The 21207-nt window shown below is 43.0% G+C and overlaps 3 protein-coding genes across 3 annotated transcripts; 1 reads left to right on the top strand and 2 right to left on the bottom strand.

Moving 5' to 3' along the window:
• Positions 1 to 1280: 1280 nt before the first annotated feature.
• Positions 1281 to 14306, bottom strand: LOC131883386 (mucin-17-like). The gene is made up of 3 exons (XM_059230849.1): positions 13854 to 14306; positions 5414 to 5968; positions 1281 to 5350 (listed from the first exon to the last, which is right to left on the bottom strand). Exons 1-3 carry the CDS (start codon positions 14035 to 14037, stop codon positions 1281 to 1283), a joined length of 4809 nt encoding a protein of 1602 aa, XP_059086832.1. The 5' UTR covers positions 14038 to 14306.
• Positions 14307 to 15915: 1609 nt separating this feature from the next.
• Positions 15916 to 18745, top strand: LOC131883707 (coatomer subunit delta-like). The gene is made up of 8 exons (XM_059231228.1): positions 15916 to 16087; positions 16173 to 16496; positions 16752 to 17137; positions 17213 to 17383; positions 17452 to 17765; positions 17830 to 17941; positions 18000 to 18201; positions 18297 to 18745. Exons 1-8 carry the CDS (start codon positions 16085 to 16087, stop codon positions 18384 to 18386), a joined length of 1602 nt encoding a protein of 533 aa, XP_059087211.1. The 5' UTR covers positions 15916 to 16084; the 3' UTR covers positions 18387 to 18745.
• Positions 18746 to 20026: 1281 nt separating this feature from the next.
• Positions 20027 to 20575, bottom strand: LOC131883711 (histone H3). The gene has a single exon (XM_059231235.1). The coding sequence runs from the start codon at positions 20512 to 20514 to the stop codon at positions 20104 to 20106; it is 411 nt and encodes a 136-aa protein (XP_059087218.1). The 5' UTR covers positions 20515 to 20575; the 3' UTR covers positions 20027 to 20103.
• Between the last annotated feature and the right edge of the window lie 632 nt (positions 20576 to 21207).

The following is a 21207-nucleotide window of genomic DNA, read 5'->3' on the forward strand; positions in this document are numbered from 1 at the left end:
CGAGCAAAAGTCAGCCGGCTCTTTATATATATTTATGGAATTAGCCGAAATGACTGACCAGTCTTGAGAAGATTTACTTATGGGCAAGGATCAGCCTTTTCCTGTTGGCAAAAAGAATTGGGACAATTACAAGACGGTTGTCATCAGATTGGAATTGTGAAAACGGTTCCAAAAGGAACGAGATGAATCAGAATAACACTGTCTATTTTTGCCTTGTGCTGACCTTTACAAAGAGTAACCGTCTCGTTTTAGAAAGATGACATTAAAATGCAGAAATCGATAGTACATCAAATTCCGTATAATCCATGAGCTCCATTTGATGACGAATCCGAAGGACTGCACTTTAAATCATATTTGGACAAACTCTCCGGACCTTACGATCTTCTGCTTCTCAAGTTTACACTCGCCAAATTTGGAAGTTCTTCCATTTAGATTTCGTTAAGTATGTAGCAAGAAGGCGAAAAACAGAATTGCCGTTTTCGGAATCATTACATTTGGAAAATTTTGTTTGAAATCCGAGAGTATTCATGGTTTTGGGGAGAGACTAGAAAATAGCCAATTTTTCGAAAAGACCTAGAAGTCTCAANTGGACCGTTCATTTGGGATTCACAATGGAAGGACCGATTCGATCTCGGAGGGTGACTTGGCCATGATTGATTAGTGCAGGGTGATCAGATGGTCAGCTCGCAAAACCCGAAGCCTGGAGTCATTTTGGAGCTGAAAAAAATAAATTGCCGATGAAGAAAGTTTGAAATTTTAAAAACTAGATGTGAATGATGCTTTTTTTTCTTCTCACCTTTGTACAATGAATACCTAAGAATGCAGGTTTGGCTCAACCGCAAGCCATAATGCCAAATTATTTAGACTACTCGTTAAGTATGTAGCAAGAAGGCGAAAAACAGAATTGCCGTTTTCGGAATCATTACATTTGGAAAATTTTGTTTGAAATCCGAGAGTATTCATGGTTTTGGGGAGAGACTAGAAAATAGCCAATTTTTCGAAAAGACCTAGAAGTCTCAAAGCCCTTGATATGGCAAAAAGAAGTTGATTTCGAGATTTTCATCAAAATGTTCAAAGATCTAGGGTTTCCCTGGTTAGATGTGGCCCCTCTAGATTACTTGACGTTTGAAAAAGGAAAAAAGTCAAATATCTGACTGGAATATTGTATTCTTATGATCTGTTTTACGGGATAAACATTTTGATACATGAGTAAGGTTCACATTTGGAGCTCCGGGGAACGTGTTGTCTTTTGGGTTGAATAGAATGGATTCAGATCAGATTTAACGAATGAGGGATCGCTCTTTGACGTCAAACGCATTTCGAATGGTCACATAGCGGTCGCAGGTCAGACATTTGATTGAGATCTCGAAGGTCATAATGTTCATGGAGTAACGCCCCAAGATTGGGTCGAATTTGGTTCCACACTTTGGACAATTGTCGATGGAGTTCACCTCGTTCTTGCAGATCACTAAAGGGGCCAAATCTTGGTCGTTGTCACAAGAGCTGGTTTCTTCATGGTCTTCACCACCGAGCGCTTCTTGCAGAGATCTCAGAGGCCCCTTGGATGGTTTTCGACCTCTTTTGCTACCACTATTCACTCGTGAGATTTTTGCCTTCATGTCGACGGGTCGAGTTCTCGGTCTGCCACGCTTTCGCTTTGAATTTGTAGGACCTGACAGATGTTTTACGGATTCTGGCTCATCAGGTGTATTTGACACTTGCGTTTGTGGAAGAACGCCCGGTACGGAACCTGTTGCACATGTCACGGGTTCAAGTATTGAGCTAGATTTGACATTTCCCCTCATCTCGGATGTTTCGTCAGATATCGAGGGCTCATCCCCAAAGGCTGGAGCTTCTGATCGTCTCTCTGACACATGTTCTGGAGGATTCGACAGGTCGGGGGCTGGCATTTCCGGTACACACTCTGGATCAAATTGAGCTTCGCCAATGATTTCGGAACTTCCTGGGAAAAGTGCGGGTGTTTCCATCGGCGTCTCGATTCCTGTTCTGGGGGTTTCGTTACCCACCACTTCCTCATTGCACTGAATTCCCAGGTCCGTCTCTAGGTCCTCAATACCTATTTCAATATTACGCTGGACATCCATTTCCATTTCAAGAGGTTCCGAAAACACTTCATCCTGGCATTGAATAGCCATACTAATATCAGAAGGCTCGGTAGTCGATTCGTCCGGGCCCGAAATTAAGGTGACGGGAGTCTCCGAAACCACTTCCTCGAGACCTGGGCCCTCGGTTGAGATTTGAAGAGTGTCTTTGGCACTAATTTTCGTAATTGTGGGATCAATTCGAGAAGAAGTGTTGCCTGTTGTTGAGTGATGAGAGGCGTTCTCACTCAGATGCATTGAAATAGGAGAATCTTGGCTTTCTTCAATACTATTCACTCCATTACTTGACATGCTGTTAGCAAGTGCTTGTAAATGGTGAACCCCCTCAGTGGCATTCATAACAGGAGCACTACCTAAATCTTTGGGAACACTGACATCTTCAGTAACACGGAAATCGTTTTCTGGGGGAGGGTTGGAATCGTTCGGACTCTCCGAAATGGCAGTTGAAGCGATCTGATTATCTTCATTTGATGGACCAATCTCTGGGTTTGATGACTCTTGTTCGGCACTAACAATCGTTCCAGAATCGAGATTCGTCGAGGGAACATCTTTAGGTTCTTCACTAGATTCGGTACTAATTTCAATGGTCTGCAGAACTAAATCGTCTTTGGTACAGATGAGCACACGCTCTTGTGATTCTTCCTTTGATGGCACTTCTTCAGCTGTCTCCTTATCAGCTTGGAGACCCGTATTATTGTAAGATTCTTCGTTCTCAGGAAGAGATTCACTTTCTGTTTCGCAAGGAACTGAACTGATTGGACTTGCATTTTTCCTCGGACTTTGAAAAGGCTCCATATCTTCATTGATGCATTTAGTTGACTGGTTGGCACTACTGGTGGCGAGAGGATTGGCATCTGACTCAATAGCATTTGATATTGTGGGATCTTCTTGGATGTTGTTTTCGGAATCTAACTCCACTGTCTGGCCATCTTTGGAGGTCGTTCCTCCATGAATGCTTTCACGATCCGAGTATGGGTTGACCTCTCCGATGGGAGCACCTGATATTTTATCACTCTCCGTTGATGTTTCCATACTTTTTTCAACGTCATTGGGCGGAGTCCTATTTAATATGGTATCATCTTGAGACTCCGAGCAAGATGTAGCCGTTTTAGGATCCGTACTACTTCGAAGCGGAACATTTAGTTGCTCTTGCCCGCGATTGCCAATAATTGGCGGTTCCACGGGCATGCTTTCATTGAGCTGAGTCAATTTAGACACTTTTCTTGTCAACTTCGAGGACGACTTGCTTTTAGTTTTCTTATCTTTGGGTTCACGTAAAACTTTCTTTGCGACGGTTGATAACTCATCCGGAGGGTTGGAAATGGGAAAGTCGGACTTGGAAAGGGTATCAGAGGGCTTCGTTTCCTTCCGTAGGCGAATCACTTTTACATTTTCTTTTTTCTTGACCACCGATTCCAAATTTTTTTCCGCGTTGGCAACTGCTCCTTCATTAGCTCCCTCCATGGCTCTGGAGACTTTTCTGATGGGCTTTTTAGTCAAACTTTGCGAGGTAGTATTTTGATGATCTTTTGAATTCTTCGCCTTCACATCTTTGGAGGATTGCAACGGCTTTTTGACCAAGGATTTTTTTATATCCGGCATGGCCAAGGCATCCTCAAATGAGCAGCTATGGCCTAACTTTGGGGTTTGAGAAGGCCGAACAAGCGTTGGAGATTCAGGTACTTTTGGACGTTGAGGCTTGACATGCGTGGTAGACACTACACTAAGTTTCTCGGGGCTTTTCTTTACGGGTGCTGGTAGTGCATAAGATGATCTGGGCGTTGAATCCTTTATCGATCCCGCGTGGGCCACCGGAGTGGATGACGTAGCAGATTTCGATGGAGCCTCCTGGGTACGGTTCGTCTCTGTTGGCGGCACAATCCGCTTGACGCGACCAACTTTGTATTTATTCACCAAAGATGGTAGAGGCTGTTGAGGTGCACTTTGGGGTTTGGTTGCGACGTTAAAGAGTTCAGATGGGGAAGGTAGATCGACCACAGGTCGTTGAATGAGAGTTGGAGATTCCTTCGTGTTTGCTTTGGCAACCAACCTTGGATCTCGATGACAAAGAGATTTGGTCGGTTCCTTGAGGTTTTCAAGCTGTTTAGATTGAAATGCCTGCCAATCTCGATCAATATCGTTATTTTGGCCTATGGGAGAAATCAGAGGATTCGGCATGGCCATATTAAACTTGCTCAATTGAGAAGGTTCCAAGATGGGTGAGGCCGTTTCCCCTGAGGTTCTCCTGGTGGTTCCAATGGAAGGGATAGCATCGAAGGAATAACGCCGGCTTGGTTGAGATCCAGACACAGCCGGTGGCGAGGGATAAGGAGGCTGTTGAATAAGGGGTCGACGGGGATCCCTTGACGCCATAGGTCCTTCCGATGCTTTTAATCGCTTCGCCTCGTTCTTGAGCGAGGCAATAATCCTGCTGTTGTGAGCCTTCTCCAGGCTCTGGGACAGAAACGAATCACATTTGGGAGGAACAGGGATATCAAGTGGGCGTTTCAACCTTTGCAAACTTGCTTGTCCGTCCAACTCGGTTACTCTATCCACTTGACTCTCCGCCTCGATTCGAGGAGGACTTTCGTACACGTTGAAACGTCCCATATTATCCACCTCGTTCAAGGGGTTGGTGATTCGGTTTTGAATTTCCAGCACTTGATTGGGATAGGGGGGAATGTTTTGGTGAAAATGCATGAGAGAGGGAACAGGAGATGGAATAGGAGCAGAAGTAGAAACAGGAACAGGAGCAGAAATAGAAAAAGGAGCAGGAACAGGAGCAGGAACAGGAGCAGGAACAGGGAGAGGGATGGTACTCGGAGTAGAAACCCCAATATCCCCACTGACTAAGGCGATCCTTGAAGAAGACGCCCGACCGTCTTCTCGAATCGAGTCTTGACTTGGCACTGAGACAGAAGAAGGAGGAAAATGGGCGGTCCCGGGACTGTTCAATGGATTGGTTGGTGGGGAAGAACTCGACGAATGCGAACTTGGCGATTCTCGAATTCTTGAAGACGATACATTGGGCTCTTGAATGGCTGAGTTGGCTTCGATTTCTGCCTCACTGATGCACGAGACCGGAGAAAATGCAGCTGCTGGGCTCTCTCGGATTATCGAAGGCGATGGTGTTCTGGGTCCATGCCGAAACCGGGGACAATTACGTAACAAGTCTGATTTGTGTTGCGTATGTTCCTCCGGGCTCATCGATTGCTTACAACGGAAACCTATTTGAAATAAACAATGTCAGTCCACCATGTGGTTACCATTATCCGTTCGATTCTACTTACAAGTTCGGACTGCAGGGTTGCTGTTCCTGGTGGCTAATTTGGGGCAACTCCCGCCTTGCTTTTGAGCCAGATCTCGATGTTCCCGCAATTTCTCATGTGAATCGAAGAGAGCCCCGCAATGTCGGCACAAACATGTGTTCAACATGGCCAATTCGGAGGTGGTCAAAGTCTCACACGGTTCGCTGAAAGTCCTAGGCTTGTGGTTATTGGACTCGCTCCGTTTGAGCGGGGACCGAGATTGACCCTTGGGGAAGGCGTGGCCTGTTGCATCTTGCTCGGCCAGCTTTCGCCCTCTTTGCAGAAGACCCGAGATGTCACATTTATGGGTGGGGTTCTTCAGCCAGTGTCTATTTAATTTCTCCATGCTCGTGAAATGAGTACAGAAGTCGTGGTCAAACATGCAGAACGCGGGGTATTTGCCCGTTCTGATCTTCTTCAACCATTGCTGGCTGCCCAGAACATCACGAACACCTTCAGACACATACCACAAATACAAAAGCTCCGGTACATTGAGATCCACCAACTCGGACGGGGGTTGAGGCACCATTTTTGAATCTAGATCAGAAAGTAGTATGTCAATCCAATACCAAGGGCGATCAATCAATCCACCTTGCGAGAACAAAGTGAATGTGGAACAAAACATGCGCCATTAATAATTCAAACTTATTCCTGCCTAAGATAATAGTAGAAAGTCGCCAGCTTTCTAAATATAAACACACAACTAGTGCCTTTGACTAATGAGTAACGACTCTCAATCTCACTTAAAGGTTCCAGTGGGAAAGGGACACGTAGCAAACCCTGCCGCCCTTCACGCCAATAGCATTTTTCTATCTACCGCCCTCAGTCCTCCTCACCTGATGACCTCGGGTCCACTGGCCTCGAGTTCCAATCTACGACCTAAAGACTGAGACTAGGTTCAAGGCCCCACCCGCATTCTGACCCGTACTGATCCCAAGCACAAGCTCCATCCCCAGAGTAGGAATTTTGAGCCGCGTTTCCCACCCACCGTCGACGCGGTGACAGGCGACAAGAATCTCGAGAACGGGATGAAGAGGAAACGAAGTTTGCACCAATGGACCGAATGATACTTTAAATTGCGGATCGGCTTTAAGGCGAACAGATGTGAAATGAACGACAGCCAAGGGACAGGCTGAGTGATAGAAAATCACATCTGAACACGAGTCGGTCGACCGACTGGTGAGGTTTGCTTGAAGCGACAAGGACTCGTCTCATATTTCCTCTCAGTGATTCGAACCTCACAATCATGACTATTCGGACCCTTTCATGGTTAAGATCCAAATGAAAACAGGTGTCGAGGAATGGATTAGTATCTAGGGAGATGGAGGGTAACCTGGCTATTAATGGATATGTATATAGACGAACCATTACGTGAGCCGATTTTTGTTGTGAACTAAGATAGGTGGCTAATCGGATCGAATCGATTTTTAGTGATCCTAGAGTTTGCAATGTAATGCCAGATATGAAAAAAAAAAACAAGTGTCGCCGGTGAGAAGGGGGATTAATGGATGGCGGATTTGAAATTGATTTACACTTTGACAAGAAATCAAAGAAGGTTATCAATATATATTTGGTTTGCGCAAGTCTAGATGGCCGGAGTTGTCGAGAGAGTGAAACCCTCTCGAATATCTGCTCAACGTGCAAATTAATTTCATATTGGGTCAAATTTCAAATCCGGCGATCAATTAATAAATGTAAATGCCATTTCTACTGTACATGGACATATTTCAGAATATTTTACATCAGCAAACTCAAAGGTGTATGACACCAACGCCATGAATATTGTGCCTGTTTTGAGAAAGCACTATTAGAAAACTTATCGATTTGCCCCCATCCCATGAAACTTTTATTGCTAAAGACCTAGATAACAATATGCACTCAAGGCGTTTGCTTGAAGTAGCCTGGACGATTGGATACAATGTTACAATGGATCCGGATTTGACGGAATTGAGTCCCCAAAGCCCCTTGAAAACTTTGACGGTTTGCGGAAAATTCTAAAAGAAGAACACCAAGAGCTCGCGGGTGGAAAACTTGTCCAAGTAGTCTGGCGTTTTTATGCAGATCAATAACCATGAAAATGGCTGGATGAGGGTGTAACTGGTTAAGAGAGACGTGGACTTCATTTTGATAGCACTGTCATTATGAAATATGATGAGGCCAAGTGGAAGATCCATATTTAACTTTTGAAGCTTACCTTTCAAGGATGTACAACCGTAAATCTTCATGTGATGCTCTGGCATACCCACAAATATGAAATTTTATAAATTTAATTGTAGAATATATCTTGACTTTTATATAAATAGAAAATCTTTTGACATATTTAAAACACCTTTTAGTATACGTGCATTTGCTTTCAATTCGTTATCATTGACTGTAGACTAGACATGCTGGGAGAGGGTTTTTGTATTAATGCAAGATACTAATCAAAAAAATGTCACTCAAGTCTGATGCTTGAATGTTTGAATTTTACCGCGACAATTGATCATGAAAAGGGTTGCAATGAGACTGGTCTATTTTTTAGTCAACATTGTATGTCAGATAGATTGAAATATCATTCTCAAATGAATGACTAGATGTGCACATGTTGAAGCTACAATTTGAAGCTCATGGATAATACTTTTACTTATCACAATATTTGCGGACTTGTTCGAACTTAAGTTAGTTTCAAACATGTTTGCTTCTAAATTATGCACTTAGTAAGGATCATGCCAATATTTTTCTCATATGATTGGCTACTGTTTCTTATTTAGATCAAGCATTTCAAGCACTTTTTCGGCCATTTTTGACCATATTCCACAATTTCCTGACACTTTCTGCCATTTTTTTGACAATTTCCGCAATGACATGGTAGTAAATGGCAGAAATTATTTCAAAGTTAATTTTATCATCGCTGGCTATTAGACCTGGCAATGCTTTTTGTCAATCACAAAACATGAAGTTTTTGGCGAATCTTCAGCAAGCTATTCTGACCTATATTAAACCACGGACTTCTAGAAATATGGACTGCGAACGAACTTCCCGGCAAATCGGCCTGCTCTTGGTCATAGCCACTCTGAGCCACTTTTCGAATTAAAGTAATAAAATAAGAAACCTAGATCTTCTCAATTAACGGTAGGTTAATTTTATATCATTTACATGCAAAGTCGATCGTTTCAAAGTTATGTTGTCAAAAGCTTATGTAGCTGACCAAGAGCAGGCCGAAAATTCAAATTTTATGTAGTGTTTACTACATAACTTTGAACATGTCTCTTGAATTCCCTAAGCATAGGTTTAGGCTCAAACTTGGCTGAGTTCATCTATTCAACAAGATCTTGGGGTCGTATGAAGTGCTTATTTGGAATAAGATGAGCGGTTTACGAGATAAGATATTTTTGCTTCCGTTTGCAGTCCATATCTCTAGAAGTCCGTGATTGAACTCAAGTCAACGTTGCAAGTTGTCTCAACCATTGTTTGGGCACGCCATCTGGCTATCAGTTGCACGTTTTGTTTGTCAAATTGAGCAATAAACCGGATCTGACAATCAGAACGAAAAGGAGCAGAGCAACAAACAAAGAAATAAGAGGTTGCTTGAAAACTAATGTTTTCTTCCTGAAACTAATTCCCCTTTCAAGTTCAAAATGCGAGCTCAAGTTGTATCAAAGCTGGCCACAGTAAAATTGATTGATGCCTGCCATAAGAAAATTAGTAGTAACTGGACATTCCATTTATTACACTTCCAAATCGCTCCTTCCAGCAGGTGAGCAAGATTCGGTGAATATTTCATGTAACTGACCAATCTTATGGAAGAAAACAGAGCAAATAATATTTGATAGTTAAAAAGTTTTTGATTGCCCTAAAAATCAGGCTTGCCGTAAGAACATGTCCAGTACTCTTTTTCATGAGTCAAAGATTAAAAACAGTTCATTTGGCCTTGTTTGTCTTTTCATAAGTTCACTGAGACTCAAAACTCAATTAAAGTTTTTAATGCGAGCAATTATTTCACAATAACTATGGAACTTCAAAATAATAAAATATAAACACACCTAGTTCGCAGTTAAAGTCATGTCGTTTTAGCAACACGTAACTTATTTGAATATGGTTCAAATATTTGCAAACAAGTAAGCATCCCAAAATTTCAATCATATAAGCAACCAAAAAAGGAAAAATTCAATTTCAGCACATCAGCAGTGACCATAACCCCCCATTTCTCGTGAAAGGGTACGATATTCCTAAGCAGGGTGAACAAATCTAGAGGGTTTACTCTTAGTGGATCTGGAAACCTTTTGGTAAGATTCTTGAAATTAGCTCCTTTTTCGCATAATAGGAGGGTTTCAGAGTTTCTAAGATTTTGCCGGATGCCGGACAAATTTCTAAGGATTTCTAGGTTTCTTTTTGCAAAAATCTGAAATGAGTGGATTTCTGTAGGATTCAATCCAAATGTCCTGAACCAAAACGGGTACACGATTTGCTCACACTAGCCTTCAAAAATTGCCAGTTTACAGATTGATTATTATTCAGAGTTTCATCGACATAATTGAAATCAATTTAAATTTTGCAATTATCCGTGCGAATCGAAGAGATTAACAATTAGGTGCTCTCACCCCAACTTTTGTAACGTCGATGACCAAAAGGTCCAAATTTCCGGCAGGAAAATCGGCGCGATTGCACAAAATGCCTTATGATTTCAAGACACTAAGAGATCAAATGAAGCGTTTTCCCATGAGTGGATTGGATGGAGGCAAAAGAACAGATAAATTTTGCTCTCAAATTCGAATGCTATGGCAACCCAACCAAAATAGAGCCCAATCAACCAAAAGAGAAGCACGACATGGTTTGATAATGCCATTCTGCCTCTGCTCTCACATTCTCAAGTTCTGAAAGCTATGAACCTCTTCATGCAAACGAACGACTTCCTGGACAACGGCATGTTTTCAACAAATACAAACCGATATGAATCCTAATTGGCTCATAGCAAGATGTCCAAATAAAACCTGGTTCGCAACTTGAAATTTGAAGCCAACAGATGAGTCCCAATGTTTTGTCGGGGTCTTTTTAGAAAACAGTTTTAGCTATCGCTTTTAGCTATCGCTGTTCTTCGATTGAAGATTTGATATGCATTGAAAACCCATGGTCTTTCGAAATAGTTCCTACGATCTAAGAGGCGATTATACTTTCACTTGTGGAGGATGAATGCTGCTAGCTCCCCTTCCTCTTTTCAATATCGGGAACATTATTTTTCCAGTAAAAGGGCGGACACCATGCCATGATGATGAACATTTTTAATCCTCAAAATATGTCAAAGCAGAATCTCTGGGTAGATATCGATTAGCTTACCGTTTACCTATTGCCTTCCCTTCACAAGCTTTTGAGATGAATAATTGATTACAGACTCCTAATCCCGGTACATATTGTCTGTGATTAAAGTAATGTTGCATATCTCATCAGTCTCACCATGAATATAAAATTTAGGGATCGATGATGCACAATTAAAGCCATTTTTGTTAAAGCCAACCGATCGTCTTCGATGTTAACGTTTTTCATAGTAGAGAGAATCCAGGGAGTGCCGAGACCTTGGATCAGTCACACACCACAAGTTTAATTGACCAGGGCGACGACGTTTAAAGCACTTATTCAAGTTATTTTGATATACATCACAAGCATCACGGTGACTGGCATGATTTCGTTGGCTGTAACATTGGCGAATGCGTGTTTGTCGATCATATGCATCAAACGAACGAGGATGTCGATAGTCTTGAAAATTTAGATGTAAATCCCGGTGCTTTGGATGACAATATGGCCGGCTATTCCAAGAAATATTAGGAACCTGATTTCTCTGTTTGTTGAAGCGTCCGTGAGATTTGCAATCCTCGGAGAGCTCACTTTGGTATCTGAATTGCACGAGCATGTTGGCTTGAATGCCTTAATTGGTTTCAGATTCACCCTTTCATAACAACTCCGCTAAATTGGTGAGACATGAGTGTAACTAACCCAGGGATCCGCAGCAAAGAGAAGCCTCTGACCACCCTGACCTTCTAAGGTGTGCTGATCAAGTTGCTGGGTTGCGTCTTTTTATTTCAGATCACTGCCGCCACGAACTCTCATAAATTCAATCATGGATAATCCCTTCCGTTTGATCAAAATCTGGGAGAGCACATTTCTCTCGAAGTCGTTAGAACTGAGAAAACAAATCAACTTTCAAAAGAATCTCGAAAACATCCCATAGATTAGGCTTAGTCAAAACTTTGATTAAGCTTATTAATCCTTACATTTTCCTATCATAAACTTGCATTTTATTTATATAAGCATCAGGAAATTGTCAACTTTTAACGAAATTGCTCATAATTTATCTTTGCGGGGGCGCCTTTTTTTAGTGTGAGTGAAATCAAGTTTGAAGTTGGTACAAATAGGGAAGACGTTGTTCTGAACTAAAATGTAAAACGTGAATGATGCCATGGTAACATGCTCAAGAAAGTTAATCCTGGGAGTCTGATATGCCTTGAGCTGGCAATCTGACATCCTGCCAATGACCGGCATCCAAAGAAACAACTAGTATGATTCGTTCTGGAGAAACAGTTTTGGCGGAAGGGTTCAAGTGAATTTTTTTTTGTACTATACAATCTGTGTTGCAACTCTTTGTCAGTTAGTTTACATGTTAAGATGTTCAGCTTGATTAAAGGTTTATCGAATTCAAGCCAATAATATGTTGAATAAGATATCGCGAAAAAAATTGGAGGCGACAACTCGCCCGAGATTAAATTTTTTTTCTAGTGGCAATTTCATCTTCGCAATTGTGGTTCATTTTCAGACTAGTTTGGAAAATGTTCAATTCGAAATTATCCATACACGTAATACATAAAAAGCTATCTCTTCAAAATTGATGGGTAAGTGATCAAACAATTCAAAGAGTCAGTCAGGACAATCGTTGGTGTATTCTGCTCTCCTCCTCACTTCGAGTTCAAGTAAATCTCGGCAACCATAGTGGTGGCTAAAGTAGGAGAAAAGTACGAAAGCAAGGCAAGATAGTCCTGCAAATGAAAGCGAGGTCCAAAACAAAAATCGTTATTTTGGCAGTTTATCGCTTGCATTTTTGTTCTTTTTTGCCAACGTTTACTGTCAGGAATGATTCCGGGTTTTTTTTCAAGCCTCATACTAGTCGAAATGAAAACTTTGACTTTTAACACTCAACTCATAGATAATGTAGACAAAGATATTTAGCAGGTCTTGTCCGTCCATGAAGGACTTATGTGTACAGGGTGCAGAAGCAAAATTTACACTAAGGTTTCTTTGACCTTGGTTCCACAAGCTGAGGATTTCAACAAGCCATGATAATATCTGCTCAATGGTGGAATATAAACTAATGTATTTCGTAACATTGGTTTCTCAAAAGAGTGAACCATGGCTGAGCAACAAGCAAAGCGAAGAAGGTTGTTCACATTTCCTACACGCGAGAATCACTCCTTGGAAAGCCGCCAAGATCTTCGGCGTCAGCCCGACACTGCCTTAAGTTGTTCAGAGGTCAATCTGAGAAGCTTCGGAAGAGGTTGAGGCAATGGGGGCCTCAATATAGGAGGACTGATGACATCTTGGACGACCTCAAGAGCCGCAGGAAGAATAGCCCTCGTGGAGGTGGTAGGACCTTCCTTCATGCGGCTCTTGGCGACTTCCTCCAAAAAAATGGAAATTTCGACGAGCACATCCAGTTGAAAGTAGGTAAAGCTTTTCAAACGTGTGGTTGGATATATCGAACGGTTAAGATAGAATCTCCATGCTAACTCTTTACAAGTCAATTGTCCAGCCGCATCTTGAATATGATTCGCCCATTTGGGCTCCAATGAGCTCAACGGGTTTGCAAAAGGTTGAAGAAGTGTAAAGGTGTTCCACTAAGAACATTGATGGAGTGGAGAGCTCTCGTATTGGGAGGGACTAAAGAAGTTGGGACTCTACAGTCTTTAAGATAAGGTACGAAAGGTATCTGATACTGAACAATTCAATAACATCCATGACCTATGTCCCAACCCAGAATTAAGGATCAATTCTAGATACTGCAAAGATTTAATGTGCGTCTTGCGAGCACCTTCAAGCCCTCGAGAATCCAGGTTAATTAGAACAATAAAGTCCACCTTTCTCGTGCTTCTTCGTTGTTTAATTAAAGTGCTTCCCTCTAGTATTCCTAGGGAATACGTAGGCATTGTTGATCAAGTAGCAACTTTCAAGTCCGACACACTTTAAGATGGCATTCCAGATCAACCCTCCAAACAATGCCTAACCAGGTCTGCCAAGGTTGACCAAATATTTCATAAAGATTCCCTACAGCGGTAAGAAAAGCTAGTGAAAAAAAACACAAAAAGAAGTTCCGACACGCCTTCGTGGCTCCCATTCAAGATGGCTAACATTTTTCCCGCAAAAAATACTCATGGAAATCAGTCACCAACATCAACCTCACCTCTACGTAAATATTCTGACGGGTAATTGGCCCGAGGTCGGCCTTGATTGTTATGATTGGGTTGCTCCTGGTCTTCGTCTTCGTCGTCGCTGGCCAATTCACCCTCCTCTCTAGTTTCTGGGGGCCCATCTTCCTGGGGAGGGGATGATATGGGCGAGAGCCCAAGTGTAGGCACATCGGGCATGTCTTATGTCCGAAGAATAGCCATGGATGAGACCATTGAGGTAGACATTCGCAATGATCTTCCGGAGAGAGAAATAGACGTGTATTTCATAGATGACAGGATCTGTCTGTGTGTTGTTATGATCTGTTGTGTGTTTGTTTGAACATGAACTAGGGTGACGTTTTTAACGTGAGAGAGTGGTTTACTTTCCTGAGGCATTCCCAAAATATCATAAAAGTACTATTCTTTGATAAGATTGAAAAGAAGTAAAATGTTATGAAAGGCAATGGGGACTTAGATGGGGTTGAGATAGAGTAATAGGGAAGATTAGAGATATATTTTTCAGCTTTCAATTCGAGTTTTGACATGGGAAATGGTCACTTTTTCAATGAGAGGGCTTGACCAAAACTCACAGCTCGAAATTTTTGCCAATGGCTGCAAATCACATGGAATATAAACCGGAATTTGCCAGAAAATAAACAGTATTAACACATTCTCCCATATGAGGAGAGAAAGAGTTGTCTTGGCTACGAGAGATAAGAGCCACCAATGTTTATGAACATTAAGATCACGCTTAGCAAACATGGTATCATGGGTAAAAGGTGTGTCACTTTTGTTGTATAGCAATTCTTGCCAACATCATCCTTCTTTCATCAGACATGACAGGTAATCTAGGAATTGGAAGTTCACAGGTTTACATGATGACAAGGGCTCGTAAAAACAATCATTTTGAAGGCCAAATATTAACTAAAAAGAATATTTGAAAGCACGAAATAATTGTCTCCCACAAAAAAAAAATTCTCCAACGCAACGATATGAGCCTATAAAAAAAAGCAAAAAAAGACTCATGAAAAAGACAACATGAAACTATTTTGCAAAAGTTTGTTGTATGGCCATGTGTTTCGAAGAGTACGGCAGTGAGTTCAGCCCACCATATATGCATAGCAACTGAATTTCAATTCTGTTTCAAAACAATGTGTCCATATGGGCCCCAGATCCAAACCAAACACAATTTTGAAAATGTTTGCGCCTTAATGGTAAGTTCTAAAGCTTAAAATACTCTTCAGACATCATTAGTTGCAATCACAGGGCCCTAGTTTGTGAAGTATACAATATCTGCTCAATGGAGGTTTTGATTATACATGCTTCATCCCTCTGAAGATTCCCAAGATTTCATGTTATACCTCATACGAAATATATACAGTGCACAGTTCAAGGAGCAAACTAAGACGAGTATAAATACAGCACATTAAGAATAAAATTGCCCTAAAGATCAGAGTTAAATCACTTCCCCCCTCTACATGATGACAAGGGCTCGTAAAAACAATCATTTTGAAGGCCAAATATTAACTAAAAGAATATTTGAAAGCACGAAATAATTGTCTCCCACAAAAAAAAAAATTCCCCCCCCCCCCCCCCCGCGATTTAGGTGCCCATTTGGTGCCGTTACATTATTTTTCCATGGGCATCAATTCAAGTTGTTAATTTCGCCAACATATTATGGCATAGTTTGTTTTTTGTCTTGCATTAAATCAGGCCCATTCCGATTTCCAGAATTAAACCCGTGTCATCCCCTTTCATAGATCCACAACTATTCCTGACGCCAAAGATATGCACTGGGTATCACCCAAACTACCCAAAAAGCCTGGAGGTTGCGAGGGACCTGAAAAACGAACCCCCGCTTGCCGACCAAAGCCTAAACCAAGAGTAGCCAACCAGCAGCTGTTCCATGATCAAATTCGACCCCTCAATCTCCATCACCGGCGAGCCCATACTCCTTGGCCAGCTCGGCCTCCTCTCTCTGGGCAGATCTTCTCGACAAGCCCGAGAAGCCGGCCATACCACTCAGCCTGGTTGGCGTGTTACGTTCTCAAGTTCTCCTGCCTCGCTTTTCCACGTCATCTGAGTCCTAGTAGCCAGCAATGTGCTGTGTGTGTGTCTTTTCTGTCTGATCGTCGTCGTTCACTCAACTCCTGGCCAGAATTCCGTGCCCGCATCCGGATCCCAGCTCCTTGTGTGATCCATATCATCCGCCCTCGACCCCTGACCATCGTCTTTCGCGGTCATCATGGTGAGTTAATGCAAGGGATTTAGCGTTGCAGTTAAGTTGGTTGGACTTGACATTCATTTTACTACATTTTTTTATCCGGGGGTAGGTGTTGTTGGCGGCCGCCGTGTGTACGAGAGGCGGGAAGGCTCTGTTGTCCCGGCAGTTTGTGGAGATGACCAAATCGCGGATCGAGGGTCTCTTGGCCGCCTTTCCTAAACTCATCTCCTCGTCCTCGGGTTCGACGTCAGCGAGCTCGGGCCGAGGTTCGGGTGGACCGGGCTCGTCGTCCACTAAGCAGCACACGTTTGTCGAGACCGAATCCGTCCGATATGTGTATCAACCCATGGAGAAGATATACATGTTGCTGATTACCACCAAAACCAGTAACATCCTCGAGGATTTGGAAACGTTGCGACTTTTCGCTCGAGTGGTGAGTCAGGCTCCATTTTCACCCCAAGAGCAAACTATATTTACATTTGGAGTCGTGGAACTGTTTGAGATTCTCTCACAACCCTTTCATGGTAAATCTAATTCGAATCTGCGTGAAGGGTGAGCGAGGAATCGAATAGAAAGTAGTCCCTTAATCAGCTCGGTGTGCGACCTTCAGACGGTGACATGGCTTTAAAATGTCAATGAAATAAGTGCGGCTTCATGTTCATGTCACTAAATTACGATGATCTTACAGCTGCCCGAGTATTGCCGAAATATGGACGAGGCCGATATCTTGGATAACGCCTTCAATCTCATTTTCGCTTTCGACGAAATCGTGGCTTTGGGATATCGCGAAAGCGTCAATCTGGCTCAGATTCGCACTTTTGTCGAGATGGACTCGCATGAGGAGAAAGTGTATCAAGCCGTTCGACAAACGCAAGAGCGCGAGGCCAAGCAAAAGATGCGCGAAAAGGCCAAAGAGCTTCACCGACAGAAGATGGAGATTGCCAAACGTGGCGGACGTGGAGGTCCACCCATGTCCAGTTACGGTGGACAAGGTGGGTTCACGCCTGGTCCCAATATTGGGGACACGTTATCCACGCCCGCTGAACCGCCCAAACCCACTTACAGTGCCCCAGCGTAAGCGTCTACAGGATTAGCCACTAATAAGATAGATGGGGCCATAAAATAACTGATTTATTCGACTGTTTGCAGGAAAAAGACGACCAACTCGAAGGCCATGAAGTTGGGCGGTAAGGCCAAGGATGTGGACAGTTTCGTCGATCAGCTCATGTCTGAAGGAGTGAATGTGATGACGGAAATATCGGCCAAGCAACAGCCCGCTGCTTCGAAAGCGCCGGTTTTACCCGAAATCCCAACAGAGAGGTAAGGCCTGCGATTGACGGGATGTTAGATATCAATCAAGTTACCAATTTGCTCTTCATCCTGCTTAGTGTTCATGCCAAATTGGAAGAAAAGATCACGGTGACCGCCAACCGCGATGGAGGCCTGGAATCGATGGAATTGTCCGGCATCATGACTTTGAGGATCACTGACGACCAATTCGGGCGAATCAAACTTCAGCTCCAAAATCCTACCAACAAAGGCATCCAAATGCAGACCCATCCAAATATTGATAAGGAACTTCTAAAAACCCGGGCCCAAATCGGCCTCAAGAACTCGGGGAAGCCATTCCCGCTCAGCACGGATGTGGGTGTGCTCAAATGGCGATACACTACGACGGAGGAATCCAATATTCCTCTTTCTAGTAAGCATACCTAGACAATGACACGATAACGGCATTTTCAGTGGTCCGGGTGTTTTCTTTCCAGTCAATTGTTGGCCATCGGATAATGGACAGGGCGGTTGCGATGTGAATATAGAATATGAGCTGGAGCAAGAACAACTCGAACTGAATGACGTTGTCATCAGCATCCCCATTCCGTAAGTTTGAAACTAATACTTCGGTATCAGAATTGTAATGGACGTTTGCTCAATCTAGACACGGGGTGAACGCCCCTGTGGTAGCCGAATGTGATGGTGCTTACACGTACGAAAAACGCGGTGCTCTCCTTTGGCAATTACCTGTGATCGATTCCTCCAATAAGACGGGCAGCATGGAATTCTCTTGTGGAGGCAATGCCGATGACTTCTTTCCGATCCACGTGTCGTTTTATTCCAAAAAGACCTATTCGGAGATCAAGGTACCCCACCAGATTGGGAGGATTTTACGCCCACTTTGAATATTCACTTAGGAATATCGTCGTTGGATAACAATGGAAAAATTTTTGACCCGCAGGTCTTGGATTGCTTGGATGTGGATTCCGAGGCGCCGGTGAAGTATTCGTCCGAGACACTATTCATTCCGGATAAATATGACATCGTTTAGATCATGGCCTTCTTCGTCTTCTTTTGACCCTGTTTTGTGTACATAATTTAGTTATCCACTTGAGAAGTGAGTGCAGATTGTATTTATTCTACCACCATTCGGCCGCTCTCAAGGGAGTCACCCCATCAAACATAGCCTCCGGTTTTGCGGTTCCCCCAGCAATGTTGTTTTTGGACTGTTTTGTATTTCCCCTATGATGCGGTTGGAACTCGGCTCACACGAAAATTGGATGCCCTGGAGGTACGGAAACATCCGCAAGTTTGCGCGTGATGGACATAAATCACGAAGGCGGGTCAACATCATCAGACACCCACTCCTATTTTCACGAAGTGACTGAAATAACAAATATTTTATCTCAATTGCAACCTTACATTCTTATTGTGCTTATAAGATGGTTTAGGTATTCCTAAAGATGGGAAAGCCTGCAGATGGGTACTTTCGTATCTATCTTCCTCAACCCATGGTTTTGGAACGTAGAATGCATTTCCAGCTTAACAAAGAAAACCATGTGTCCTCCCAAATTTGACCTACATGGAGCAAATATAGGTGGTAATTATTTTCGAGGTTTCTTATTGATGACCAATGTTACATTTGAACTCGGGACAAGGATGATGCCCTGATCCGAGTAAAAGTTATTGTGCCAACCCAACTTTCGTCCTTACGCCTCGAGTCACATACCAACAGGATGCAGTGTACCGAAATTTTTCAATCTCAATGCCTAGGCATACTTAGGGTTAACTAACCTAACTTTGTGAAGCTAAACAACCATCGGCCGATTACTACATTACTGCTTGGGTGGCCTTTTATTTTGAAGGCGGCTGTTTTTCACACTATTTCTCCTTGCTCAAAGATTTTTTTGGACATTAAACCACAAGCATTCCTCAGGCAGAACTGTTAAGTACATAGTGGCATATTACAAATGGTCTAACGATATCCTAGAGGCGATGGGTAACCCTCTAAAAGATTGCCGTCAAAACAATGTCTGAAAATGCAAGTGAGCGTAGTCTGAAGGTCAGAACCAAAGCTAAGGGCATCCTGACAGCCGTCAAAGGCCAAGGGACATTGACGAGCCTTTCAGTGTTCATCCACAATCCATTTGAAAGTGCAGAACATCATGCAAATGCGATAAATCCATTTAGAACAGACCGGACCAAGGGCCGAAATCTGGAATTTCAAGAGCCAATCTTTCGGTGGCCAAACAGCAGAGGATGACCCATGTCCTTTAGAGTTAAATCGGATCATTAATAATATGGCACTAGGTATTTCAATAAGCCCTTTTGATGAAAACTGGAGATTTCTTATGATCACATTATTCTTTGAGTAAGAGGAAAAATTTTCAGAAGCCACTAAGCGCCGCCCTTAATTTCTTTCCACCCTGTACGCCATCCCGTCATCGAACCCGTTACAAGAGCCAATCGTAACCATGAACCAGTGCATATCAAGCCAATTGATAACAGCGCCTCTGCGATGAGATATCAAACCCTATCCCACCCATTAGGTTCAAAATTAGTCACATTCATTCGCATGGGACGCTCTAGGCCTAGGTTCCTCTGGTTGAACGTGGTGTGATGTCGGAGTAAGTACCAAACACCTAGAACCAATGGTTTCTCCAAACGAGTAATAAGTCAGAATACAGAATATTTAGGTCAAGGTTTATTTCGAAACATTTACAATCTTGGGCTAAGCTCAAGATTCGCTAACGTGTCCACGACAGTACTTAAGCGCGTTCCCCGCGGATTCGTCGAGCCAATTGGATATCCTTGGGCATGATCGTCACGCGTTTGGCGTGAATGGCGCACAGGTTCGTGTCTTCGAACAGTCCCACCAGGTACGCCTCCGAGGCTTCTTGCAAAGCCATGACGGCCGACGATTGGAAGCGCAAATCGGTTTTGAAATCTTGAGCGATCTCACGAACCAAGCGTTGGAACGGCAACTTCCGAATCAACAGTTCGGTCGACTTTTGATACCGGCGAATCTCCCGCAAGGCCACAGTTCCAGGACGATAGCGATGGGGCTTCTTCACCCCACCCGTGGCCGGAGCAGACTTTCGAGCGGCTTTGGTAGCGAGCTGCTTACGAGGAGCTTTGCCTCCAGTGGATTTTCGAGCAGTTTGCTTGGTGCGAGCCATTTTCGAAACTTGTTGAGCTGGCGGAGGGTTCAGGACGACTGATGACAATGAAGAAAACGCACCGCTTTTTATAGCAGTGGAGTAAGCATGATTCAGGTTGAAATAACTAGTTTCCCGAAACGTGGAAGGCGGTAAGTGCTAATTGGTGTAGTCAGAGCGATCTTAGATCAGGGTTGTTAAGTAAAAAAGCAAAAATGAGAACAGTTTAAGCACATTGAGTCAGGTCAGATCATGGAAATGCATCCAAATTTCTATCTTATCAGGCGTTGAAAAAGCGGGATTACTTCAAGAGGGTGTCATCAGGGTGACGGCGATTGGAAAGATTGGCGGCTCGACAAAAAAGATGTTAGTTTATCCCCAAATTTGGTTTTGGGTGACCCCATGGGAAGGCCCTCCTAAGGCCTGTAAACTTGTCAAAAAGTGCTCATAAAATTCATACAATAGTTTAAGGATGAATTTTAAACAAGGAATTGATAATGAAAGGAACTTCATTCCGTTGGATAGCCTTGGGGTTAACCCCTTTGAATACTCCTCTTGTAGATAATGGACGTAAAGATATTGAGCAGGTCTCATCTATGAAGGATTTTGGCGCAGTCCTCCAAAATAATGGAAAGATCAATGAGCATATCCAGTTGAAGTTGGGTAAAGCTTTTCAAAAATCTGGTTGGATATATCGCACGTTCAAGTCCAGAG

Source organism: Tigriopus californicus, chromosome 7 (genome assembly GCF_007210705.1).
Source record: "Tigriopus californicus strain San Diego chromosome 7, Tcal_SD_v2.1, whole genome shotgun sequence".
NCBI classification, from domain to species: Eukaryota; Metazoa; Arthropoda; class Copepoda; order Harpacticoida; family Harpacticidae; genus Tigriopus; species Tigriopus californicus.